Raw genomic sequence first — 24,757 nt, 5'->3', positions numbered from 1 at the left:
AGGCGACGCGGACCGCCGGCAAGAAGCCCTTCCCTTATCGGCACTTTCGCCACTCGCCAAAACGAGTTAAAAAATTCGCCCCCATTTTCGGCCCCCTCCGCTCGCTGTCCGTTTCCCTTCTAGAGCGGGACCGCGGCGCGGTGCGTCGGGACCGCGGCGCGGTGCGTCGCGAGCCGCCGAGACGAGTGTCTGGGCCGTGAGGAATCTGCGCCCGCGGAACGTCAGGTGGCCTCTGCTTGGCGGCGGCAGCGGCCGGGACAAGATGGCGACGTTGAGCAAGCAGTGAGTGACGGGGGAGCCGGGGTTGTGGGGCCCTGCCGCACCGCCGCCGGGCTCCTGGGGGCGGGGATGCGCCCGAGCCCTGCTCCGCGGGGCAGCGACTGGGGGAGGTCCTGGGGCCGCGCTAAGGGCAGACGCAGACGCGGTCTTTCCTCAGGCCGCGGCCAGCTCTGACAGAGCCCCCGGGCCGGGCCGTAGGAGTGGGGCTCCCCCGGCCTGTGTCTGCCCTGCAGCCCGGTACTGTTGGCCTCAATTTAAAACTATGTTTATTAAAAACAAAACCCGAAAGAAAGGCATCGAAGGCTGCGGCGGTGTGGCCAGCGGGACAGATTTCACTCTTAGGAGTTGAATCCCCTCAGAATTCCCCCACAGACAGCAGCGCAGTTGCCGCCTCCTGCCCCCTGAGCGCCGGCCTGCCGCGGCCGAGCTGCGGCGGCGGTGTGCAGCTGTCGGCTTCTCGCCGCCGGGTCAGGGCGAGCCGCTGGGAGGCGGGCCCGGAGCACCTCGCTCGTCACAGTGGTCATGTCCCTGCGGCACCGCCGAGTCCTGCGCTCAGCGCTGCACGCTGCGGCGAGCTGTCTGCTTAGTGATGGGCTCACCGAAAGGCAGGTGGGCGAGAAATTCCCGATGTAAGGATTGCGCAGTAGCGAAAACATAGGAAGTGTTTCTGAGCAGTCTGGCCGTGTCAGCAGAAAAGTTCTCTGTGTGTAGTTAGCTGATGCTTGCATGACGTAAGCTGGCTGTAAATCTGTTGCCATAGCTGCCTGTGGGTTGATGGTTTATATTGCCATGCAAAATAGGTGAACTTCTTGCTGCCCCGGCAAAAGCTTTCCTTGAGCAGTGTTTTATCCTGTATATTTTGTCTCTGTTAACACATCCATCTTGGAGAACAGTCACTTTGTCAATGTGATATGACCAAGAGCAGTTCAAATGGGTTTTCATCTCAGACTGGCCAGTTTTGTGCCGATATTTAAGGAGGTTGAGGGGAGACCTTTTCACTATCTACAACCTCGTGAAAGAAGGTTGGAGCCAAGTGGTGTCCTTGGTCTCTCCTCCTAAGTGATAGGAGTAGAGGAAATGGCATGAGGTTGCATCAGTGGAGATTCAGATTGGACATGAGGAAAAATTTCTTCACTGAAAGGGGTGTCCAGCACTAGAACAAGCTGCTCAGGGCAGTGGTGAAGTCACCATCCCTGGAGATATTTAGAAGATGTGTAGACATGGTGCCAAGGGACATGGTTAGCAGCAGACTTGGGAGTGTTAGGTTCGTGGTTGGACTTAATGATCTTAAAGGTCTTTTCCAGCCTGAATGATTCCATGAAGCATAGTTAAGGAGCAGCTAGTGTAGACTAAGACTAAATCTCTGCAGGTTAAACAGTAGCAGTTTCTCAGTTCTCCAAGGGAGCAAAAATATCACTTGGAGAACTATGGACAAGAAGAGATTTGTGACCTAATTTAGGAAGCTTGTTGCATCCTAGAATCTTTGCATAGATACAGACAGCAACAGCCATGGGAGGAGCTGGCAGGCATGTGGCAAAGCTTGAGTGCACTGCTGCAGATACTGCTGAGAGCTGTACTGGTTACATTATCTTGATGGCGATCTTTTGAGTTTTGAGGTTGAAAAGGGTAGATTTTTTCTTTTGTTTGGAACATGCTGTGTCTTTTGTTCTAAATAATGTTAAAAGTAATTCATTTTTTTCCCCCCCCTAGATATGGGCTCATCATGCCCAAAAAGTTGCCACAGAAAAATCTCGTCTCAGAGAAGCTCTCAGTGTTTGCAGATGACTCTGATGATGAGGTCAGTTCACCATTTTTCTGCTGAAATTTTACCCATGTTTTGTAAATTGCTTATTTCCAACCTTTGATGCTTGCATCATAGTTTATGGTTTCATAGTTTCATTCAGGGTTGGAAGGGACCACAAGGATCATCTAGTTTCAACCCCCCTGCCATGTGCAGGGACACCCCACACTAGATCAGCCTGGCCAGAGCCTCATCCAGCCTGCTCTTAAACACCCCCAGGGACGGGGCCTCGACCACCTCCCTGGACAACCCATTCCAGGGTCTCACCACTCTCATGGTGAAGAACCTCCTCCTCACATCTAGCCTGAATCTCCCCACCTCCAGCTTCATTCCATTCCCCCTAGCCCTATCACTACCTGAGATCCTGAGAAGTCCTTCCCCAGCCTTCCTGTAGCCCCCTTCAGATCCTGGAAGGCCACAATTAGGTCACCTGGGAGCCTTCTCTTCTCCAGACTGAACAACCCCAACTCCTTCAGTCTGTCCTCATAGGAGAGGTGCTCCAGCCCTCTGATCATCCCCTTGGCCCTTCTCTGGACACGCTCCAGCACCTCCAGATCCCTCTTGTAATAGGGGCTCCAGAACTGGAGGCAGTACTTCAGGTGGGGACTCACCAGGGCTGAGTAGAGGGGGAGGATCACCTCCCTCGACCTGCTGGCCACACTTCTCCTGATGCAGCCCAGGATCTGATTGGCTTTGCAGGCTGCAAGTGCACACTGAGAGCTCCTGTTGAGCTTTTTGTCCACCAGCACCCCCAAGTCTCTCTCCTCAGGGCTACTTTCCAGCCAGTCACTGCCCAGCCTGTATTTATATCATCTTGTGGCAGTGTCAGTAAGGTGAGTGTCATCATTCTGCCTTTGGGTGTGAAGTACAATCTGTGTTTTCTCCAGTGCAAGTTACGTGGCAGTGATGACTGGAGCGTTAAGTTACTTTTGACTCTTCCAAAAACTCATCGCTTGTGGCAGCCTGTTTGCAAGAGTTAACAGTATCCAGCTTGGAAAGAAAGTTGTTGGCTGCTGCTGCTAAATGTGTCTGCAAATAGAAAGACCAGCAGTAATCAACACTTGGTTCTTCGATGCTAACTTTAAAGTGTAGTTGGTGAGCGTGTTTTATCCTTTAGCTCATTCCACTCAAATTTGCTATGACTGAGTTCTGACATTTAGGCTGACTGTAAACAAAAGCAAAGCTGTACAGCCCTAAAGTTCTACAACACAAACCCCAGAAGGTAAGTAACAAGAGTTACCTGTAGTCCTAGAAGTACTCCCAGCACTTGTGGTGCTAAATTGAGCAATGCACAGCTTCTCTGTGGTCACAGAGTTGATACTCTGTGATGTGCAACTGTACTGCGTGATGTTCTGTGTAGACACCGTCCCTGGAGGTGTTCAGAAAGGGATTGGACGCGACACTTGAAGCCATGGTTTAAGAGGCATGAGGTGTTGGGTGATAGGTTGGACTTGATGATCTCTGAGGCCTTTTCCAAACTTATTGATTCTATGCTTCTTGTCAATACTCTCCTTTCTTTATATTACTTTACTATTTTTTAAAGTATTACCTTCCAAACCTCCTCTTCTCCCTGCCCCAGTAGAGGGTGCTGTACACTATACAAATCACACTGCTGGATGATCTGCCCTGATTATGGGGAACATCCAAGAACTGATATGGTGTAAAGGTGTAAAGGTTGGACGGAAGCACACTGCGATGGGTTAGGAACTGGCTGGATGGCCGAGCCCAGAGAGTGGTGGTGAATGGTGCCACATCCAGCTGGCAGCCAGGCACCAGTGGTGTGCCCCAAGGATCAGTGCTGGGCCCTGTGCTCTTTAACATCTTTATTGATGATCCGGATGAGGGCATTGAGTCCATCATCAGTAAATTTGCTGATGACACCAAGCTGGGGGCAGGAGTTGATCTGCTGGAGGGTAGAGAGGCTCTGCAGAGGGACCTCGACAGGCTGGACAGATGGGCAGAGGCCAAGGGCAGGAGATTGAACACATCCAAGTGCCGGGTTCTGCACATTGGCCACAACAACCCCATGCAGTGCTACAGGCTGGGGTCAGAGTGGCTGAGAGCAGCCAGGCAGAGAGGGACCTGGGGGTACTGGTCGATGGCAGGCTGAACATGAGCCTGCAGTGTGCCCAGGCAGCAAAGAGGGCCAATGGCATCCTGGCCTGCATCAGGAACAGTGTGGCCAGCAGGAGCAGGGAGGTCATTCTGCCCCTGTACACTGCACTGGTTAGGCCACACCTCAAGTCCTGTGTCCAGTTCTGGGTCCCTCAGTTTAGGAAGGAGGTTGACTTGCTGGAACGAGTCCAGAGAAGAGCAACAAAGTTGGTGAGGGGTTTGGAACACAGCCCTATGAGGAAAGACTGAGGGAGCTGGGGTTGCTCAGCCTGGAGAAGAGGAGACTGAGGGGTGACCTTATCACTCTCTACAACTACCTGAAGGGAGGTTGTAGACAGGTGGATGATGGTCTCTTCTCCCAGGCAGCCAGTACCAGAACAAGAGGACACAGTCTCAGGCTGCGCCAGGGGAGGTTTAGGTTGGATGTTAGGAAGAAGTTCTATACAGAAAGAGTGATTGCCCATTGGAATGGGCTGCCTGGGGAGGTGGTGGAGTCACCATCATTGGAGGTGTTCAGGAGGAGACTTGATGGGGTGCTTGGTGCCATGGGTTAGCTGTTTGGGTGGGTTGGATTGGTTGATGGGTTGGACACGATGATCTTGAAGGTCTCTTCCAACCTGATTTGGTTTATTCTAAATAAAGCTTTATTCTAAATAAATTCAGGATTGTGGAGATGAATTCTCCACATGGATATTGCTTCCTGGACATAATGTTACAATGTAGGGGGGTTTAGTGATCTGGAATTCCTTGTGATAATTTAATCATAATGGCATGATGTGCACGTTTAATATTTTCCCACAAACCCCAGGAAAGAATAGTTTCACATGCCTACAGTTTAGAAGATTAACATTGAAGGGCTTGAAATTTAGAAACAGAACATGTGTCAGAAAAATATTCTTCCTGCTCTAGAGCTTCACTCAGTGCCCTTTTGTGTGGTTGAAAAAAACCCAATGCTGCTAAAGCACCAAATAATCTTTGTAGCTTTCTGACTCCCTTTATCCAAACATTACTTTTGAGATGTTTTCTAATGCAGTAGCAGTTGTTACTTGCATGTCCCAGACTGACTGGCATTCCTGCGTGCCTGGCTTCATTACAGAATCCAGAATGCTGCTGCTGAAGGTGTCTGAGCTTCCTAAGAAGGCTGAGGGCCTCCCTAGTGATACCCTGTCAACATGAAAATGCCTTAGGGAAGCTTTTAGGACTTAGAAGAAATAGAACAGGAAGATGTCTTAAATCCCATCCCTGTCCTCACTTAGCTGCTCTCCTCAGCACTCTCAGGAGTTGCTAATCTCTTGAGCTCATCGCTGGGACTGTGGCTCTAGAGAGAGGCTTTCTTTGCATACAGCTGATGGAGATGGCAGTGGATCCACTGTCCTCAATGCCAGGAGCACTTCCTCTGGCAGTTTGGGATTTTGTGTCTTTCTCTGTGTTAAGCAACTAACCCCACATTTTCCAGATCCCAGGAGGGAGCTGGATTTAATCCGTGTCACTGAGCAGCGTGCGTAGGACTGGGAACCTTCCTGAGCCTGGGGCTGTCTTGCAGCTTTTTGACTTCTCCATTTTCCCTTAAATATGTCTTAAATATTAAAGCAAAATCAGAAATGCTAATAATTCTCATGATAATAGTGTGTGATGCTGTCTGCTGACTTACAGCTTAACAGATCAAGTATCCTCCCTTGCAGGAAGGTTGACAGATTGGCTATGAGTCTGCTGTACAGACTGAGGAGTTGTCATGTTCTTCACTATGGTACATACCCAGCAAAAAAGTAATAATCTCATAACTGCCTTTATCAAAGAAGATCACTTCTTTAAAAAAACAAAATTACTTTATTAGTTCAGTAATAATTTCAGAGCTTTTCAAGATAAGGAGCAGCATTTGGGAGGGGTTTCATTTCCTGTCTGCGACCTTATCAGTCAGAACTACATCTCAAATGTCTGGAGATTATGTATTTTTAACTGAACTCTAATAAAGTTTGGGCTGGGTAATCTGCACACCTGACTTGGTCTGTGATTACACATTAGATACCAAACTTTTGCACCCTTTTCTTTTCTTAGATGTTGCTATGCACATGTCAGTAAGATTTTGCCTATAGCCTGGCTGGAAGGATTTGAAAGGTTTGGGTTTTTTCTGTGGCTAAGTACACTAATGGGTGTTAGATGCTGATGAGGATGATCCTTGGGTTAGTTCCTAAGAAACAGGACATCTGGGATGGAGATTTTCTTGAAATCCAGTGTCAATGGGGAATCTGTAAAGCAGGTGATTACAGTTTCATAGTTTCATAGTTTCATTCAGGGTTGGAAGGGACCACAAGGATCAGCTAGTTCCAACCCCCCTGCCATGGGCAGGGACACCCCACACTAGATCAGCCTGGCCAGAGCCTCATCCAGCCTGGGCTTAAACACCTCCAGGGACAGGGTCTCGACCACCTCCCTGGACAACCCATTCCAGGGTCTCACCACTCTCATGGGGAAGAACTTCCTCCTCACATCTAGCCTGAATCTCCCCACCTCCAGCTTCATTCCATTCCCCCTAGTCCTATCACTACCTGAGATCCTGAGAAGTCCTTCCTTCTGGCCAATACAATTCTTAATGATTTGCCTTTATAACGAGTTGTTGCTGTGTTTAAAACAGGGGGGAAGGTTGTTACTCCTAAGAAGGCCTGCTGTAGAAACTGGATGTTACAGCAACAAGCTATACAATAGGTTAGAAATAAGTTACCTTAGTGGCTTAGTGTCATTTGTGCTATAGTCATTTTCTCCAAAACTGTTATTCTCTTATTCATGTTGTGCTTTCTCAGAGGTGACCTGGTGGTGTTGTTCACAGGGCACTGTTCCACATTTCATTTTCTCTTTGGAATGCAGTTGAGAATATCTCTAGAATACAGCAGCCACAAATGCTGTTTCTTGATTGTATCAGAATTGCCCAACATCCATTCCTGTGCCTTACCTGCCTTTCATAAACTCATTTCTTGCTACGAGATGTAGAGTGTAGCCAAAAAATAACTCTACAGAGACCACCTTAGGAATTAATTCAGAAAATTCTGTCTTGTTGTGTAGACTCAGAGTTTTGGGTTTGCTTCTACCTTCCCACCCACTTTGCAAAGGATACTAGAAGAAGGATTGGTGAAGTATGGAGTATGAATGATGACCAGAATTTATCCAACAGTTTTCATGCAAAGTGAGACTGAGTAGTCCAAAGGAGCTCTTAGAAAAGAGGAGAAGGAAGTGGAGAGGAGTAATTCCAGAGGATACTTGTAAAATCAAGAATGATTCAGAGCAAGTGAAATGACATTGCCATTTCTCATAACGTGAGCAGTAGGGTATGTTGTGGGTTTACCAAGTTAACTGCTTTCATCTAAGCAAAAGGAAGTTGAGTTGTTTTCTCCACTCCAACAATGTATCATTAAGTTGTGGGACTCATGGCCACAGGATGTTGTTGCATGGTCAAAAATATAAATGGATTCAGAAATGGATTAGTCAAATTAAAGGATGCTCTGGGTGTCAAACAATGGTCCAGATGCATCCTCCAGTTCGGGAAGTCCCTAACCTCCAGGTTTCTGGAAGCTGTAAGGGACTGCCAAGGAAAGCTAATTCTTCACAAGACTTGTTCCTTTACAGGAGAGGGTTAACATTTTTTTTTCTCCTTCTACAAAATACTAAACTATAAGCTTTGTGCTTCAGAAGAGTAGGTTGACTGGAGGGAAAGAGAAGGTGTGAGACAGATTGCTGAGTTTCTAGGGCCTTTAATAACTGGGCAGCTGATAAACCAATACAAGGGAACAGGAAGTTCTCATCTGTCAGAGCTCACAGCACAACAGGAAATTGCCCACCATAAACCATTAGGGCAAGTATTTGTTTTTTGTAAACCTGCTGCCACTCTAGACAAACAAATCACAGGTGGACTTGTTGGCAGTGATACAGACAGCAATCAGGATCATATATTACAGTTGTGTTTGTGTAATCTGTGTTGATCAACACCTTCGTTTCATGTAGGCAGACAAGGTGAACACTCTAAGCAGTGTGTCAGGTATTTTGGTGGAATAAAGCTCCTTCTGTGAACATACCTGCAGAATCCCTTTTGTTTTCTGCTGAGCCTGTGCCTTCTGGCAATAATTGTAGAATCAACAAGGTTGGAAAAGACCTCAAAGATCATCAAGTCCAACCTGTCTCCCAAAACCTCTTAACTATTATTACCAAGTGCCATGTCCAATCCCTTTTTGAACACCTCCAGGGATGGTGACTCCACCACCTCCCTGGGCAACACATTCCAATGACTAACAACTCTCTCTGTGAAGAACTTCCTCCTCACCTCCAGCCTAAACTTCCCCTGGCACAGCTTGAGACTGTGTCCTCTTGTTCTGGTGCTGGTTGCCTGGGAGAAGAGGCCAGCTCCCACTCCTTATTCTTCAAGTATCTTTCTGTAAAACCAGTGTAAGAGTGGCTGGTAGAGGAATCCTTCAGTGATGACCCTTAACATACCAAGCAGAGACCCATCATCCTCCCCAGGAGTCTGATGTGTGTTACTCTGTCAGTCTAAAATACTTGTTTATATTAAGGGATTTTTAGAAGAAACCATGGGATGTAAAAACCAAGTACTGTATTTCAAATAATTAGCAACATCAGCTCCTCAATCCTGAAAGCCAGAGGTAAATGCAAGATGAATGAAGCCAGGATTCTTGTAGGCTGTTTTAAAATGAACATTCTGCTGTCTATTTCCCCTGGTTAACCAGCTACATAAATAAATAAGAGGCTATATCCAAGTGTAGTCCAAATAATCATTGAGCTGCAGAATCCAGCCTGTAGTTCCAGATACCACAGTGGGCTCTGTGTGTTGCCAATGCCTGCCAAGCTCAGCTCCTGAAGCATGGTCTGCTTCCTTACCTGCTTATCTGCAGCTGGGGAAAAGAGAGGGGCTGCTTTCTAGTGCTGGTTTTTGCTTCCATGGAAGTGCACATCACACTTTATCCTTCTAGTGCTGTAGTTTAACCACAAACTTTAACATTTTGAAAGCAGAGATGAATTTTATCTAGGTCTGTATGTAGCAGTTAGGGCACCCAAAAGCTTTGCAATATGTGACCTCTCAGGTCCCCATCTTTACTTGTCTGGAGTGTGGGTGCATTAGGGAAATCTTGACCATTCTGTGTCTCAGGCTTTTCTGATTGCAGTATTAGGAGCATGTTTATGAGAGATGAATGAAGGTCTGAGTGTCTGGAGTTGACTGGATGGCATTGTGATACCCTGTGTCCTTCTCCAAATACTGACGTGTTGCCTTGGCACCTTTTCTAGATGAGTGTAGAATGAACTTGGTGCTCCCTCTCAGGTGCTGCCTCTTTTTGTTGCTTACAGTTTGCACAGCAGATAAAGCTTCCTTAGAAGTGGTCACTGTGTGTGCTCGTTAGTCAGTCCCATATGACTTGAGAACTCCCTCATAGCCTTGGCCATCCTTGGGGCATGGCAGAGGGCCCAAAGACACTGGATCCCTGTGGTCATCATGACAATGGGCAGCTGAGGAAAGGCACAGCCATAGATGAGAATTTGTAGGTTTAATCTTCAGTGCTTAGGAAGAACCATTGACTGACACTCAGCACAGGGCTGGCTTTTGGTCATACACAGCATTGCTCAGCTGCTGAATCAAGCAGAGTGTCTGAGGAGATGAGAGGGGAAATAAAGAGGCAGAGGGCACAGTCAGGTATAATGAAGCTCCTTTAATTCAGCTGCTCAGGGCACAACTTGTTCCCTGTTTCTGAAATTAACCAGTGAAAAAAAGATTTGGACTGTTTACAGTCTGTCATGTAGAATATTATGGAGAAGCACTTTGCATTCTTCCTTGTTGACACATCTGTTAAAGTTTTAATAGCCTAGGAAGAGGGGTCACAGCACATTATTATTTTAAACATCAAATGGATTCAAAAGCCTTCTTGGTCAGGGGATCTCATTGAGTTTACATGGTGCTAATTCTGTTTGATTTCAGAAAATCCTAGCCCCTGCTGCCAAGCTCCCTGCTAGCTGCTTTCCATTATTTAATTTTATTGGGAGCTGGTTACAAATCTCTTTGTCTTTTTTTGCCTTTTTTTAAAGGTGGTGCATAGCACATTGCAGAATTTGGGAAGCTGCCAGAATGCAGGAGGATTTTTTTCCTTCCTATTTCTGCCTTTTAAGATCTAGAGATATTCAATTACATAAACAAGGATATGAGTCCTGTCAGAGTGAATTTGTTTAATAAACAGCATTATGTATTGATTGAGGAAAGTTAGTCAGACTGAGAATTGGGCAATAGAGTTCAACACTAATTGTGTGACCTGCACTAGATTCTATGGCCCTGCTCTGGCAGGGGGGGATCCACAGGTCCCTTCCAAGCTCTAACATCCTGTGAGCCTGTTACTCACAGACAAAACTAAATCAAATGCAGAGCTTTTTTTTTCCCCCCCTTTTCAGGCCAGCATGATTAGAAAGCATGTTTCCAGTAGTGGGTATGGGTTTTTTTTCCTTAGGGAAGATTAGCACTGCTCTTTTCATAGAATCAGTCAGGGTTGGAAGGGACCACAAGGATCAGCTAGTTCCAGCCCCCCTGCCATGGGCAGGGACACCTCACACTAGATCAGGCTGTCCAGAGCCTCATCCAGCCTGGTCTTAAACACCCCCAGGGATGGGGCCTCAACCACCTCCCTGGACAATCCATTCCAGAGCTTCACCACTCTCATGGGGAAGAACTTCCTCCTCACTTCCAGCCTGAATCTCCCCACCTCCAGCTTCATTCCATTTCCCCTAGTCCTATCACTACCTGATATCCTAAGAAGTCCCTCCCCAGCCTTCCTGTAGGCCCCCTTTAGATACTGGAAGGCCACAATAAGGTCACCTTGGAGCCTTCTCTTCTCCAGACTGAACAGCCCTAACTCCTTCAGTCTGTCCTAGTATAGAGAGGTGCTCCAGCCCTCTGCTCATCCTCCTGGCCCTAGCATATTCATCTCAAGAAATGAAACATTACTGTTGGAAGTATGTGCTGTTCAAATCAGTATTCTTACTTCTAAAAATAGGGCACTAATGATAGAGATCAAACCTGAAACAAGTGACAAATCCTTTTGGAGATTTGGATTTTACTATGAGTGCACTGTATTTTTTTTCATGTGATTGTCAGTAAGAATGTCTCTCTCTGTGACTGCTGCATCTCTGATGGCATTTATATGCTGGAAGAAGAGTGGATAGTTTGAATAGCACCTGTCTGTGTCACAAGCTATTAGAAGTGGAAGTCAAAAATACTTGGAAACAGGTAGCCTTGGATAGAGTAGTCCCAAACATGTAATTGCAAATAACATTAACATGTCTTTGATATATAAATTACTAGGAGGGTATGATTCCAATTTGTGTCCATTTGGGTGTTTGTTTTCTGTGTTTTCCTTCTCCCCTCCCTGTTTTTAAATGGCAAAACCTGAAGGAATTGTAGTGTTTGGGCGTGAGCAGGTGCATTACAAGCATCCTTCTCTCAGGAATTTGTTTCACTACTGGCCTTAACTGTCCTTTGCTAGATGTTCTGTCTGCTGATGCACCAACAGATTGACCCTTGCTGTCCTGGGGGCCAGGCTGACTGAGGACTTGACCAGCTTGGTCTGTTGGAGGGTGTCCCTGCCCATGGCAGGAGAGTTGGAGCTAGATAGTCTTTAAGATCCCTTCCAACTCAAATTATTCTATGAATGCATGAATCCTCTCCCCAGGTTTTTGGAGGTGGATGGAGGAAGGCACTGCAGCTAAACAGTTTTCTCAGACCTTCTATGTCTCTGAGCATTTCTTGGACAGAGATTACTTCTGTAAAACAGCATGGAATTTTATGCAGCTTTTAGAGGTACATGTGTCACTGTAGCAGTGTTCTTAAACTCATCTCTATTTTCATTAAAAATAGTTAAGCTATGGTGAGGTGCTGCAACATTGCTTGTGGAGAAGGCTGGTTCATTGCATGCTTGTGAATAAACTCAGGTTTTCTTGCTTGCAGGAAAATACTCTTGAAGTGAGAGACTGACTTATGTGGCTTAGAGTTGTTTGTTAGCATGGTAGGAAAAGAACATGAGCTGTGTCAAGGTAATGAATTTCATTTCTGCAATGTTTCCTTCTTCCAGCCTTCTGTTGGTGAAAGTCTTCAGAGAGAAGCATTGAGAAAACAAGCAATGAAACAGGTAAGATGTGGTGGGGACTCTTCATACCCGTGGCAGATGAAGAAATGATTGCAGCCATTCTCCTTTAGTAAATTATTGGAGAAACTTGGTTGTGCCTCTGCAGAGTTAGAGCTGCCCTTAAAAATAAATCAATGTTTAAACAGTTTTTAGTTCCAAGTAGAAAAATAGGATTGTGTGCTGAGTTATATTGCGGTCTGTTTGGAGCTGTAGGCATAAACTACAGATGCAAACAGTCAAATTTCCTGCAGTGTTGTTTACTGTTTATTTAAAAAATACATTAATTGCATTGGTTGATGAAACAGTTGCTCATTTAGCAGTTTCCACTATGGCTTTTGACTTTGCTTCCTGTAGTTCCTGTGACTGCAGATACTGATGGTGGTTTGGTTCTTCATCTTCTCCATCTTACTAAATGGCTCAAGAACGTTGTGGCTGAGCCTGGTTTGATGTACATTCAGTGTTCTAATGGCTGGGTTCATACTGTAGCTCTGTGTCAATTACAATACAGGAATAAACCATTGGAAAGCAGTTAAAATTTCATGCTTAATATTTTGGTATCTTCACCTTGTTTTCTTTTAGACTAAATTAGAGATTCAGAAGGCTTTGGAGGAAGATGCCACAGTGTACGAATATGACAGCATTTATGATGAAATACAGCAGAAGAAGAAAGAGAGTAATGCCAGAGTGCTCTCTGGAGGGGATGACACAAAGGTGGGTACCTGGAAATGCACACTGTCTGACTGAGCTCTGCATGTCTGGAGCAACTGTGGCTGATTAACTTTTAAGGTCTGCCAAATGCGTTTTCTCATGGGGCAGCTTGTTCAAATCCTGTTACATAAGGTAGTAATTGGCAAAACTGCTGGTTCATCAGAGACTTCAGTCCTGATCCAGTGGTATTCTGGGGTTTATGATGTACATATGTCTGTGCATTTCTGAAGAGAAAGTTACAATGGGACAGCAGTATTAGAGGCCATGGACCCTGCAGCAATACAACTTGTGATATCAGTGACTTTGGTTACTAAGCCAGTGAGCATAAATTGTGCCACCTCACTCACCAGTCTGCTTCCTGGAGGACTGTCAGGAGACTAATTAACTTTCCTTGGTGAAATGTGAGTTAATTTCCACAGCTCAATGCCTTGTTTCAAAGCATTGCTATATTGCTCTGACAAGTGATGTTTTCATTGTTACTTATTCTGTTTCATTTGAAAGCTCTTGTCAGGTTAGGTGAGTACAAAAGGAAGCTTCCTATGCTCTGTAGCAGTAGAAAGGCAAAACTATTGCAAGGCAGAAGACAGAGGGGTGAGAAATCAAAAAAAACTTTTGATTTCACTCAGAACAAAAATCATCCTGGTGAAAGGTGGGCTGAATGTTTTGACTGAATACAGCAACCTCCTTTGTTAGTGGGAAGCACATCATGTTAGTCACCTGAGCGGGGGTGACACTTCGCTTCAGGCAGCTGTCAGACACTGAGAGTAGCTTAGGATGGCTTCTGCCAGTTTTCTTCCATTGCCCACTTTCTTCAGCATCTCCATCAATCTCAGTCTGTGTTTTCTCTGCCCTCTCAGCATGATACCTTTTTTCTCTTCTGTTTTAGCCCAAGTACATCCATAATATCGTCAAGGCAGCTGAGATTAGGAAGAAGGAGCAGGAAAGGAGGATGGAAAGAAAAATTCAGAAAGAGCGAGAAATGGAAGGAGAAGAGTTTGCTCATAAGGAGTCTTTTGTGACTTCAGCCTATAAGAAGAAGCTGCAAGAAAGGGCTGAGGAGGAGGAGAGAGAAAGAAGAGAAGCAGCTCTTGAAGGTGAGATTCAGACTAAAGTAATTCCCCTGAAAAAATCATGTACAAGTGTGGCCTTTATGTGGCTTACAACGTTGCCAGCTGGTCTCTGTGAGGCTTGTGATGTGGAAAGTCAGAAAGGGCCAGACAGCAGGTACTGAATCAGACCCCACTTTGCCAGTTACTAAAGGAGCAGAAGCAGCTCCTCTGTTGGGGTGTCAGTACAATTTGGTTGCCACTTTAAATTTTTGAGGAGGAGACACTCATTGAAAGAAGACTTCAAAGCCTGGTGTGCAATGATACTTGCACCCCTTAGGACATTCTGTAGAGTGTCTTTGGATATAGGGGTAAAGAATAGGAGTTAGGATCATAAGTTAAATCAGGTTGGCATGGACTTCTGAAAGTCACCTGTTCCAGCCTCCTGCTCAAAGTGTGATCTGCTGTGAGGTCCCATCAGCTTGCTCTCAAGTTTTTTTCCACTCTGAGCTTCAAAACCTCTGGGATGGAGATGGCAGTCTTGGTGGCAGCTACCCATTGTGAGTTGTGTCTAATGAGTACAATGAATCCAACCTTGCATTCTTTCAGCATACATGGATGTGACCAAACAGAGGGATCTCAGTGGATTTTACAGACATCTTTTAAACCAGACGGTAGGAGAAGAGGAGATGCCTAAATGCAGCTTCCGTGAAGCCAGGTAGGATGTGATTCCAGATCAGCTTCTGGCAGTTTGAGATTCCAGATTCAGTGAAGCACCCTAGAAATTAGAGAGTACCTGGAACACTGGTAGAGTGATTGCTTTATGCAGCTGATTAACTGACAGGAACAGGAGAGGGATGTAATTTGAAAAGGATCAAGTGGTGTTATTCTACCTGACTTTTATGTTGGTTTGCATAATGTTTGGCAGTCTGCATGGAGTTGTGTGTTTTGAATCATGAAGGAGACTAAAGGTAAAATGATGAGTGCAGAGAGAAGTCATAGGATGATGTTTCATAAAAGAATGTGTCTCTAGTTTTGTGCTTACTCCACATTTTACAGCTTCATAAAAAAGAAATGAATTGAGCATTGATGCTGTGCTAAAAGGAAATTAATCAAATATATCGGAAATCCACTGGGAATGTTTTAAAATCTTAGTATGTGCACAGTCCAAAGCAAAGTAATGAGATGAGGCTGAAATATTTATGTAGCTGAGGTGATGAAACTCTGCCCTGTGGATAAATAATGGTGAAGGTGTTGTGTTTTCCTGGAAGCTGAGCCACAAGAAGATCTGCTTCCTTAGACTTTGCAGCAGAATCTTAATTCATGGAATCACAGAATGGTTTGAGTTAGAAGGGACCTCCAAAAGTCATCTAGTCCAGACCCACTGCAGTGAGCAGGGACATCCTCCATTAGATCAGGTTGCCCAGAGCCCTGTTGAGCCTGACCTTGAATATCTCCAAGGATGAAGCATCAACTACCTCACTGGGCAACCTGTTGCAGTGTTCCACCACCCTCCTGATAAAGAACTTGTTCCTAACATCCAACCTAAAATCTACTCTTCAATTTCAAACCATTGCCCCTCATCCTATCACTGCAAACAGTCCCTCTCCAGCCTTCTTGTAGGCTCCCTTCAGGTACTGGCAGGCTGCTATATTAGGTCTCCCTGGAGCCTTCTCTTCTCCAGCCTGAACAACTCCAGCTCCCTCAGCCTGTCCTCGTAGCAGAGGTGTTCCAGCCTCCTGATAATTTTCATGGCCCTTCTCTGGACCCACTCCATGAGGTCCATGTCTTTGTGTTGAGGGCACCAGAGCTGGATGCAGTACTCCAGGTGAGGTCTCCCCACAGCACAGTCAAGTTGCTTAAGTCCTGACCAGCACCCAAGTTTGCAGTCAAGTCTGAGATTTCAGGCTGTGTAATGTTTGTTCTTTTTTTAACATAAAAAAATATATGTAGGATAAAGGAAGAAAAACCTGACCATAGTGATGAATCCAACCAGAGGAACAGAAGTCCCCATGAAAAGCAAAGACTGAAGCCTACTGTGAAGAAAGAGAATAATCCAGACGCTGATACTGACCTAGGAACTGATAGTAGTGATGATGATCAGAGACACAAAACTAGTAAAGCAAATCTGAAAAAGAAGAAAAGGAGAGCGAGCTCTGTGAGCAGTGAGGAGGAGGAGAAACGTCACAAGAGCCAGAGGCATTCCAGATCTCCAAGCTCATCCAGCGTGGAGGAAGAGCTGCGCTCAAAAGCCCAAGCAAACCATCACGCAAAGAGAGGAGAGAGCAGGCCAAGCAGAAGGGGAAATGATGAACAGCACAGGGACAAGGATTATGAGAGAAGCAGGACCCACGAAAAGGATCACCAAAGGGAAAAGGAAGAGCGACACAGACATGGGGATCACACTAACAAAGATAGCTACAGAAGGAGGGAAGAGCAAGACGAGAAACAAAGGGGGAAGGAAAGAAAAGAGAGGGAGGGACATGGCAGAGAATATAGGAAGGCAAAGGAGAGAGAAGAGAAGGGCTCAGAAAAGGAACGAGAGAAAGAAAGAACAAGAAATGGTAAAGATAGATATGACAGAGAGAAGGAGAGAGGAGAGAAATACAGAGAAAAGGAAGATCATATGAAGGAGAGGAGGGAGAAATATGGTAGTGATGAAAAGAAATACAGAGAGAGGAGGGAAAGTACTCCTGCCTCCGTGGAAAAAGATGGAGAGACTGATCTGGAAAAAGAGAGAAAGGGAAGAGAGAGAGAAGCAGATGAGAAGGGAAGATCCAGCTCTGGAACTTCGTCTGCACAAAAACGTAATGCTGGAGAAGAAGGGGAGAAGGAGGAGAAGGAGCAGGCACAGAAACCTGAGAGCAGGAGCAAGTTTGCCAAGCGGAGCAACGAGGAGACCGTCATGTCGGCGAGGGACCGCTACCTGCAGAGGCAGATGGCACGGGTCAGTGCCAAGCCTTACATCGAGAAGGAAGAGGATTAACGACCCTGTGGTGAACAAAACCACTTGATCTGTCAAACAGGGGGAGAAGCCATTGCTGCATGCACTCCTGTACAGAAGGAAAGGTGTATCCCAGTTATTCCTGGCTTTCCTTTAAGAAACTCTGTGTGCCAGAATAGAACAACTTTGGAGATGGATTGGTGGATCACCTGATACACACCCTTGGTCTGTTTGAACAATTGAAATACTAAATTTGGCTGTTTCTGTCCACCTTGACCTTCAGTTTCCTAACCTTGGTACTTCAGATTCTTGGGCAGACCTAGGAGTGTGAAACAGTGTCAGGTGAGAATTCCTTCCCCTGCCAGCCCCTGCTCCTTTACCAGCTGGAACAGTGAGCCCTGCTGAAGCACAGGTGTTTCAGGAGTTACTGTTGCCCAGTGATGCTCTCAAAACTGAGAAACAGACCTGTGAAAGTCAGAGGGGGGGAAAAGCAAAAAACCCAACCTGAGGATAACCCAGGAGATTTCTGTATGTAGAACAGCATTTTGTAAGCTCAGTGCATATTGCCATGAGTTTTTTATTTATGCCTGGGTTTTGGGGACCTGCTGTACAGAAACACTGAAATAAAGTGTAAGATACAGACTGGATCTAATGCATGGGTCTTGTTTAATGCTTGTGTTATTTGACTGCATCTTTTTCTTCTATGAAATAAGGTATGTGGGTCTTCTTTTTTCCCTTTCTGTATTAACATCCTGCTTCTGCTGGAGGTGATATTTTAGATTAGCCAATCTGCTGAAAGGTTCATAATCAGAAGTGAGGTCACCTCCAAACTACAGCTTGGTGAGCAGGATATCTGGCAGTGGCTGTAGGTTCTAGAACACACTCTCACCACTTTTCACAATGGCTTCTTTTACTTTGTTTTGTAGTATCTAGCCTTCAGTAGGTGAAAACTGCTATAAAAAACAAAGCTTGTGGCATTGGTGTTTCCCTAATATTTTGTTCAGCAGACTTAGTGGTGAGGCAAAATGTGAGTTTAGGAAGACTTGAGATGGAGTGAGTTTTCTATGTAAGCTAGTCAAGTAGCTAAGCACTTAACTCCAAGTGTGGATCAGTTTGTTTGTGCTGTCCTGTCTAAACAAATCTAATGTGCTTCTGCTGGGGGAAACAGAATGAAAGAGGATTTAGCAGAGGGATGAAGTTCAAACACTGAAGGAAATCCTCTGCTTTTTGTCAGCAGGGCCTTGTTGATATTGTAAATCAGCTACTCTTGCTTTTTCTTGGAACTGAGCTTTATTTTTGTTCTTCCCAATAAGAGAAAGGCACAAGAGATGTCTACAGATGGATTATGAATATTAAATTTATTACAATAACAGTTTACAGTACAAGGCACATACTGATGACTTACAATCAGCTTGCAACACTTGTAACTAAACAGCTGCATAAATTAATACAGGTGCATCATGTACAACTTGGAGGGAATACTTGGTTCTGTACAGCTAAAACTCTCTGCTTGGAAGGCAAACATGGTCCTGATTTACCAGTTTCCTAACTCCCTTTTCACTGTGCAGAATAGAGGGCAGGATATGCTTGTGTGATAGAGAGGTTGAAGGTGGGCTGAAGAGAGGGAATGTGTGTCTTTACCTCAAACCACTTTTAATTGCAGTGCAGCCTATTTGGTATCAAGAGAGCTAGTTTTTGTAGAAAACCAGTGTTTGGTGTGTGGTTACCTGTTGAGCTGCCTGATAAATATTGGTTACTCTAAATGTTTTCAGATGGATATGTAAAAGGAAGGGGGAAAAACAGTCAGTTATCAAAAGAAACCATTCTCTGAATATTTCAACCACCCAGCTAAAGGTAGTAAAAATTAAGATAATGAGAAAAAATTCAAACCTGTGTCTCATGTAACAAGGACCCACTGAGGACTAAACTGCCTTGCAACTTCAGCTTTTATAGAATGAGAACATGGATGTGTTTTATCCTTGTATTATTCAGGAAAAGGAAAGCCTTTCAAGCCACTTCTGGAGGTCTCCCTTGCCCCCTGTTCCCCTAAAGTCCTCAGACTGGCAGTGAAAAGAGCAAAGGTCTTAACACCACAAATGATCTCCTGGCCTCTCTCCTGTGACTTTGCATAGCTACATTCCTTCTTCTATGTTCAAATACGTTTACAAACTTTCACCTTCTGTTATTTCCTCATTGGAAAATGGGCTTGAGACCTCAAGTGAAGTAAGGTCAGGTCTGTAGCTACAGCTAAGAGCTTACATAGCTTCAGCCTTTCTCCAGGAGGTGTCTGCTCACCTTAGGGAGAAAAAACCCTGGTGGAAGCGATGAAAATGTTCTCCAAAGGTAAACACTGTCCCTGCTTTCCTCTAATACCACATGTTCTTAGTACCTGTGTAAACCCTTCCAGCAGGTTTCTTCATGCCTGCTGCTATGAATGCACATAACCTTGTTAATGTTAGCAGTACTTTACCTAAGTAGACCATGAGATACAAAAGAAACTTTTATCCTCTGTCTCATTTTACTTTTCTTATTGTCTATATGTTTGGTTGGTTTTTTTACATAAGTGATGCCTGCTTAAGTTTATCTCAACCTGTGTCCTCCAACTGACTTGGCAGCTGCAGTCAGTCTGAGGGGCAGTTACACTAGGAGAGCAGGTGTATGCATATAATATAAAGAGGTTAGTATGTGCATGGAGGTTAATTTGCATATCATTTAATACAAATAGTTCTGAGGAGAACCAATCCTGCTGAACTCCTTTAGAAAACAAACAAACAAAACATTTCCCATCTCCAGGGTGAAAACCAAATGCATTCAACTTGAGGATGTGAGGAGGAAGTTCTTCCCCATGAGAGTGGTGAAGCCCTGGAATGGGTTGTCCAGGGAGGTGGTTGGGGCCCCGTCCCTGGAGGTGTTTAAGCCCAGGCTGGATGAGGCTCTGGCCAGGCTGATGTAGTGTGAGGTGTCCCTGCCCATGGCAGGGGGGTTGGAACTAGCTGATCCTTGTGGTCCCTTCCAACCCTGACTGATACTATCAGACTACAAGCTGATAAAGCTTCAAAGCAGATTTGTGGTAGTTTGTTAACTATACCTTTGCCAGCCAGCCAACTGAAACTTTAGTTTTGTGCTAGGAAAAGATAGAAATAGGGGGGGAAAAAAAAGCCACAGGCTGTAGCAAATTTGAGGTGTGAAATTGTTTAAAAGCAAATTGAAACAAACAAAACCCAACCAAAAAGACCAACCAACCAAGCAAGCAAACCAACCAACTCATCAACCCTAAATAAAAAACCAAACCCAACCAACCAACCAAAAAACAAAGCAGAAAAGCAGATCTTTAAAATTCCACTTTCTGGCCTCCTGGTCTGTAGTTTCTTTGGATGCTTTAAGTCTGTCAGGACAGTGATTTCTGTGACCGTCAGGTTTGGTTCTGACAACAGTGCATGTAGTGCCAGCAGCTTGGGTACTTGTCGAGTAAGCCATGGGGAGGTTTTGTGGCTTGGGTGGATCTAAAGGAAAGTGAATCCTACAACATTACAAAAACTGCTTTGGTAGTATTTGTTGGGCAAGAAACAACTAATAGAAACCTTTACCATCTACAAAATGCAGGAAGTGAAGAGGAGGAGGAGGAGGAGGATGCTACCAAATGTGTGTGCTAATGTCCGCAGAGCTGTGTATAGTGCAGCTCAGGATGGAGTCCTCTTCCTCTGCCTACTCCTCTACAAACCTAGGGAATTGGCTATTTGTGTTTCTAGTGTATAAAACCCTTTATGGCTGTCAGAAATACTCTTGGGTTTTTCCATGTACTTGAAGCAGTTAGAACCTTAGAAGCGAATACAACATTGCCCAGTACGAACAATCACATGGAGGGAGATACAGGAGCACTGCCACAGGGCACCCTACGGCCAGCCTCACCCAGCCCTGCCTGTCCTACACGCCCGGCCCTGTGCCTACACGTGGGGTAGTGCTGTTCTCATGCACACAGACATCCTCGTGGTTCCAGAAGGATTTAGCTCTCAGTCAGTCCAGTCTGCTTAGAAGTGCACAGTAGATTTCATTGAATTGCTTGGATAAATGTGCTGGAGGCAGCATGTTTCCAAATGTCTGTTGTCAGTGATGCAGCCTCCACAGAAAACTCCTCTGTTGGTTGTCTCAGCTGGAAATGTAATTCTTTGGGGAGGGGAGAGGATGGGGAAAGGGGCTTGTTGTGCTCCCCCCTCTCTCCCCTAGCAAACAGGTTAGCTTATACTGCGTTCATGCGGATGTCTCCGAAAGGAATTTCTGTAGCTGTTTCTGGAGTGATGCTCTTCAGGATACGCTGTGGGAAAAATCAACATTAGAAATCGATTCATTTTACAGGTAGCACATAAAAGAACCATTTGGAAAGGGATTTATAACAAAAATGTGACTTCAGTTTGAGTTACACCCCTTGAACTGGTACAGAGGAGTGTTTCGGGCCTCTGTTACCATGGAATCATACATAGAATTGTTTTGGTTGGAAAAGACCTCTAAGATCAAGTCCAACCATTGACCTAACCCCACCATGGCCATTAAACCATCTTGCCAAATGCCATGTCCACACATTTTTGAACACCTCCAGGGATGGTGACTCTACCACATCCCTGGGCAGCCTGGTCACAGCCTGAGCACTCCTTCTGTAAAGAAATTTGTCCCAACATCCAGCCTAAGCCTGGCACAATTTCAGGCCCTTTCCTCTCATCCTATCACCTGATTAACTAGAGAGATAGGCTGATACTTCAGCATTACGAAGATTTAAGGTGCTACAGGAGTTGGGGCTGTTCAGTCTGGAGAAGAGAAGGCTCTGAGGTGACCTAATTGTGGCCTTCCAGTATCTGAAGGGGGCCTACAGGAAGGCTGGGGAAGGACTTCTCAGGATCTCAGGTAGTGATAGGGTTAGGGGGAATGAAATGAAGCTGGAGGTGGGGAGATTCAGGCTAGATGTGAGGAGGAAGTTCTTCCCCATGAGAGTGGTGAAGCTCTGGAATGGGTTGTCCAGGGAGGTGGTTGAGGCCCCATCCCTGGAGGTGTTTAAGCCCAGGCTGGATGAGGCTCTGGCCAGGCTGATCTAGTGTGGGGTGTCCCTGCCCATGGCAGGGGGGTTGGAACTAGATGATCCTTGTGGTCCCTTCCAACCGTGAATGATACTATGATACTATCATTTATGACTTGTAATTTGGATCAAAATTTGCCAGAAATGATATTAATACTTTAGGACTTTGCAGTGAGCCAGCTGACTGTATTCTTTCTGAGCTGGTATTTCTGTGAACTTAGAAGAAATCCCAAGAATACCATCACAAGCTGCCACAGATTTATGGCAGGAAAATCTTATTAAGTGTTGGAGAGCAAAAGAAACTTGTTCTTACAGATATCCCCAGGGGAACCAATCTTTTAGTGCCTTACTCACGTGGTACTGTGTCTTGTGTGGTTTCTAGGAAAAGCCTGCGGTTCACCAGAGCTTAAAAATAGTTCCTTGATTTAATATTTGATATGAATATGTCAGCAGTAGGAGCTGGAGAGATTTGTGAATCACTCAGAATGGGTAGAAGACAATTAGGTAGCAGCTGGCTGGGAAGAGAGTAGGAAGATGCTCAACCTCTTGAGCATCAGACCCTGGAAAAATCTACCCATTCCTAGGAATCACTTCCTTCCTAACAGTCAGATAGGAGCAAGAGAGCCTTGGGGATACCTCCTTAAGTGTTCCTGGAGTGACGATCAGCCGATACACCATGTAGATTGGAATGCAGATGATAGAAGAGGTTCCTATGCAGTAACCTACTACTGTGGTCCAGTAGGGATAACTGTAATCAAAAAGCCGTAGCTCTGGGGGGTTGGAGAGGAAGCTGCAAGTGACAAACTGAAAGAGAAGATAGCAGAGCATGAATACACACCTGCCTTAATTCCACATACTTACTTGAGGGAACTTTGTGCCCCAGCACAGTGTTCAGCTAAAAACCAAATGAGTAGGACTGAAGAAGGATTAAAGACAGATCAATGCTGGAGAAATCCTAAGTGACATTAGTGGGGATTTAAAATACCTACATTATTAAACCCCAACCAGTCAACAAACCCCAACCCATCCAACCCAAAAAAGCCCAGATCAAACAACAAAACCCAACCCAACCAACCAACCAACAACCCCCAAACCAAGGAAATAAGAAACCCCAAACCAAGAATCACAGAATCACCAAGGTTGGAAGAGACCTCAGAGATCAGCAAGTCCAACCTGTCACCACAGACCTCATGACTAAACCATGGCACCAAGTGCCACATCCAATCCCCTCTTGAACACCTCCAGGGATGGTGACTCCACCACCTCCCTGGGCAGCACATTCCAATGGCTAACAACTCTTCTCAGTGAAGAACTTTCTCCTCACCTCCAGCCTAAGCTCCCCCTGGTGCAGCTTGAGACTGTGTCCCCAAACCACTTTTGGATACCCAGAATTTTCAGGAGGTTTAAAAGAGCTCAGGAGCTTTAGAGTACAGCCCAACCAGTAAATGAAAAGAACTGGGTAAAAAGTCTCCCATGGATTGCTTATTCCATGTTCCATGTGGTGGTGTTTCTTACTTAAAGAACATTAGAGAGAAAATTCAGGAGCACAGTTGTATATTGCATGGATAACAAGTTGTTAGATGGACAGAATCAGATTGAGTGTGCAGAGTGTCATCCAGTTAACTCTTGTATTGAATCTCATAACTGGATTGCAGCTAAATCATCCCTTCCAGAAAGGCATCAGCTTCGTTTTAAGCCACACAAAATGGGAAGTGGACAGTTTCCCACAGCTGCTTGTCCCATATTTAATCATGATCAGTGTCAGTTCTGCTTTGTCTGAATTCAACTTGCAGCCACTGTGGTGTGTTTTGTGCTGTGCTTTATTGCTCTTCCAAACACTGTTAAAGTACTTACCTGTGGCAATCACTTCAGCTTTCAGCTTTCTCTCTGCTAAGCTGTACAGACTCTATTTCCCTCCCCCCCCCCCCCCCGTTGCTTATTCTTTACACATTTTCTATCATCTGTGATATTTTTCCATGGCATTTCAGCTCTTTGGTAGCTTTCACAAACATCAGCACTGGTTTGGCTGTGATGCTCTGGCAGTAGTTTGATTAATGCTGTTAGATCATTTTCCTGTGCGTATCTTTCTTGACCGAAAAATCCCGTGGGAAACAACAACTACTTCTGGTTGCACGTTACAGGAACCATATCTCTGATTGCCCTCCCAAGGATCTCTGACTCCCTTTTTTTTTTCCAGACTATCATCTGAAGATCAAGCTTTCCATGCAGAAATAACCTAACTACCTTCTGGGCTTTCCTCAGCTGAGTTTCCACAAACAATGCAAATAGTTCTGCTCAGTAACCGCCTCGCTAGAGCTGTATTCCTCTCTGGGTTTAGGTTCACAAAGAGAACAGCAGTATAAAAATGATTTGTAGTGTCACACTTTTTATTTATGGCCTTTTATTCCTCTTTTTCAGCAGGGCTAATAAAATGAAAAGCTGATACTTCTGCACTGATCATTACCAGTGTTTCGATTTCATCCCCTCGGTCTTAAATCTGCATTCTGTGCTTCACAAACTCCATCTTCATCTGCTCTGCTCATGCTGAGGCTACTAGCAATAACAGAGAGCAGGAGCTAATTTTGGATCAGAAAATGAAGACTTATGTTTAAAGTGTTATCAGTAACACTGCCAAGG

The 24,757-nt window shown here is 45.2% G+C and overlaps 2 protein-coding genes across 3 annotated transcripts in view; one reads left to right on the top strand and one right to left on the bottom strand.

The window, feature by feature from the left end:
• Nucleotides 1-218: 218 nt before the first annotated feature.
• NSRP1 (nuclear speckle splicing regulatory protein 1) lies at nucleotides 219-17,702 on the top strand. 2 transcript variants are annotated; one of them, XM_068154521.1, is made up of 7 exons: nucleotides 219-282; nucleotides 1,990-2,077; nucleotides 12,304-12,360; nucleotides 12,937-13,068; nucleotides 13,952-14,159; nucleotides 14,721-14,829; nucleotides 16,065-17,702. In XM_068154521.1, exons 1-7 carry the CDS (start codon nucleotides 263-265, stop codon nucleotides 17,095-17,097), a joined length of 1,647 nt encoding a protein of 548 aa, XP_068010622.1. In that variant the 5' UTR covers nucleotides 219-262; the 3' UTR covers nucleotides 17,098-17,702. The 2 variants fall into 2 exon arrangements, with proteins under 2 accessions (XP_068010622.1, XP_068010623.1); XM_068154522.1 differs by lacking the exon at nucleotides 1,990-2,077 and having other exon boundaries at nucleotides 260-282.
• A 650-nt stretch (nucleotides 17,703-18,352) lies between these two features.
• SLC6A4 (solute carrier family 6 member 4) overlaps nucleotides 18,353-24,757 on the bottom strand; it is a 30,565-nt gene continuing 24,160 nt past the window's right edge. Inside the window, exons 13-14 of the mRNA XM_068154520.1 lie at nucleotides 22,757-22,924; nucleotides 18,353-21,367 (exon numbers count right to left, since the gene is read on the bottom strand). Of these exons, the coding sequence (XP_068010621.1) occupies nucleotides 21,293-21,367; nucleotides 22,757-22,924 (243 nt within the window). The 3' untranslated portion in view covers nucleotides 18,353-21,292. The remainder of the gene's footprint in view (nucleotides 21,368-22,756; nucleotides 22,925-24,757) is intronic.

This window comes from Melanerpes formicivorus, unplaced genomic scaffold, assembly GCF_026170545.1.
Source record: "Melanerpes formicivorus ecotype bairdi unplaced genomic scaffold, bMelFor1.0.p_v2 SCAF_29, whole genome shotgun sequence".
Taxonomy (NCBI): domain Eukaryota; kingdom Metazoa; phylum Chordata; class Aves; order Piciformes; family Picidae; genus Melanerpes; species Melanerpes formicivorus.
Note: the sequence above shows the minus strand (reverse complement) of the source record. Positions and strands in the feature narration are given on the sequence as shown.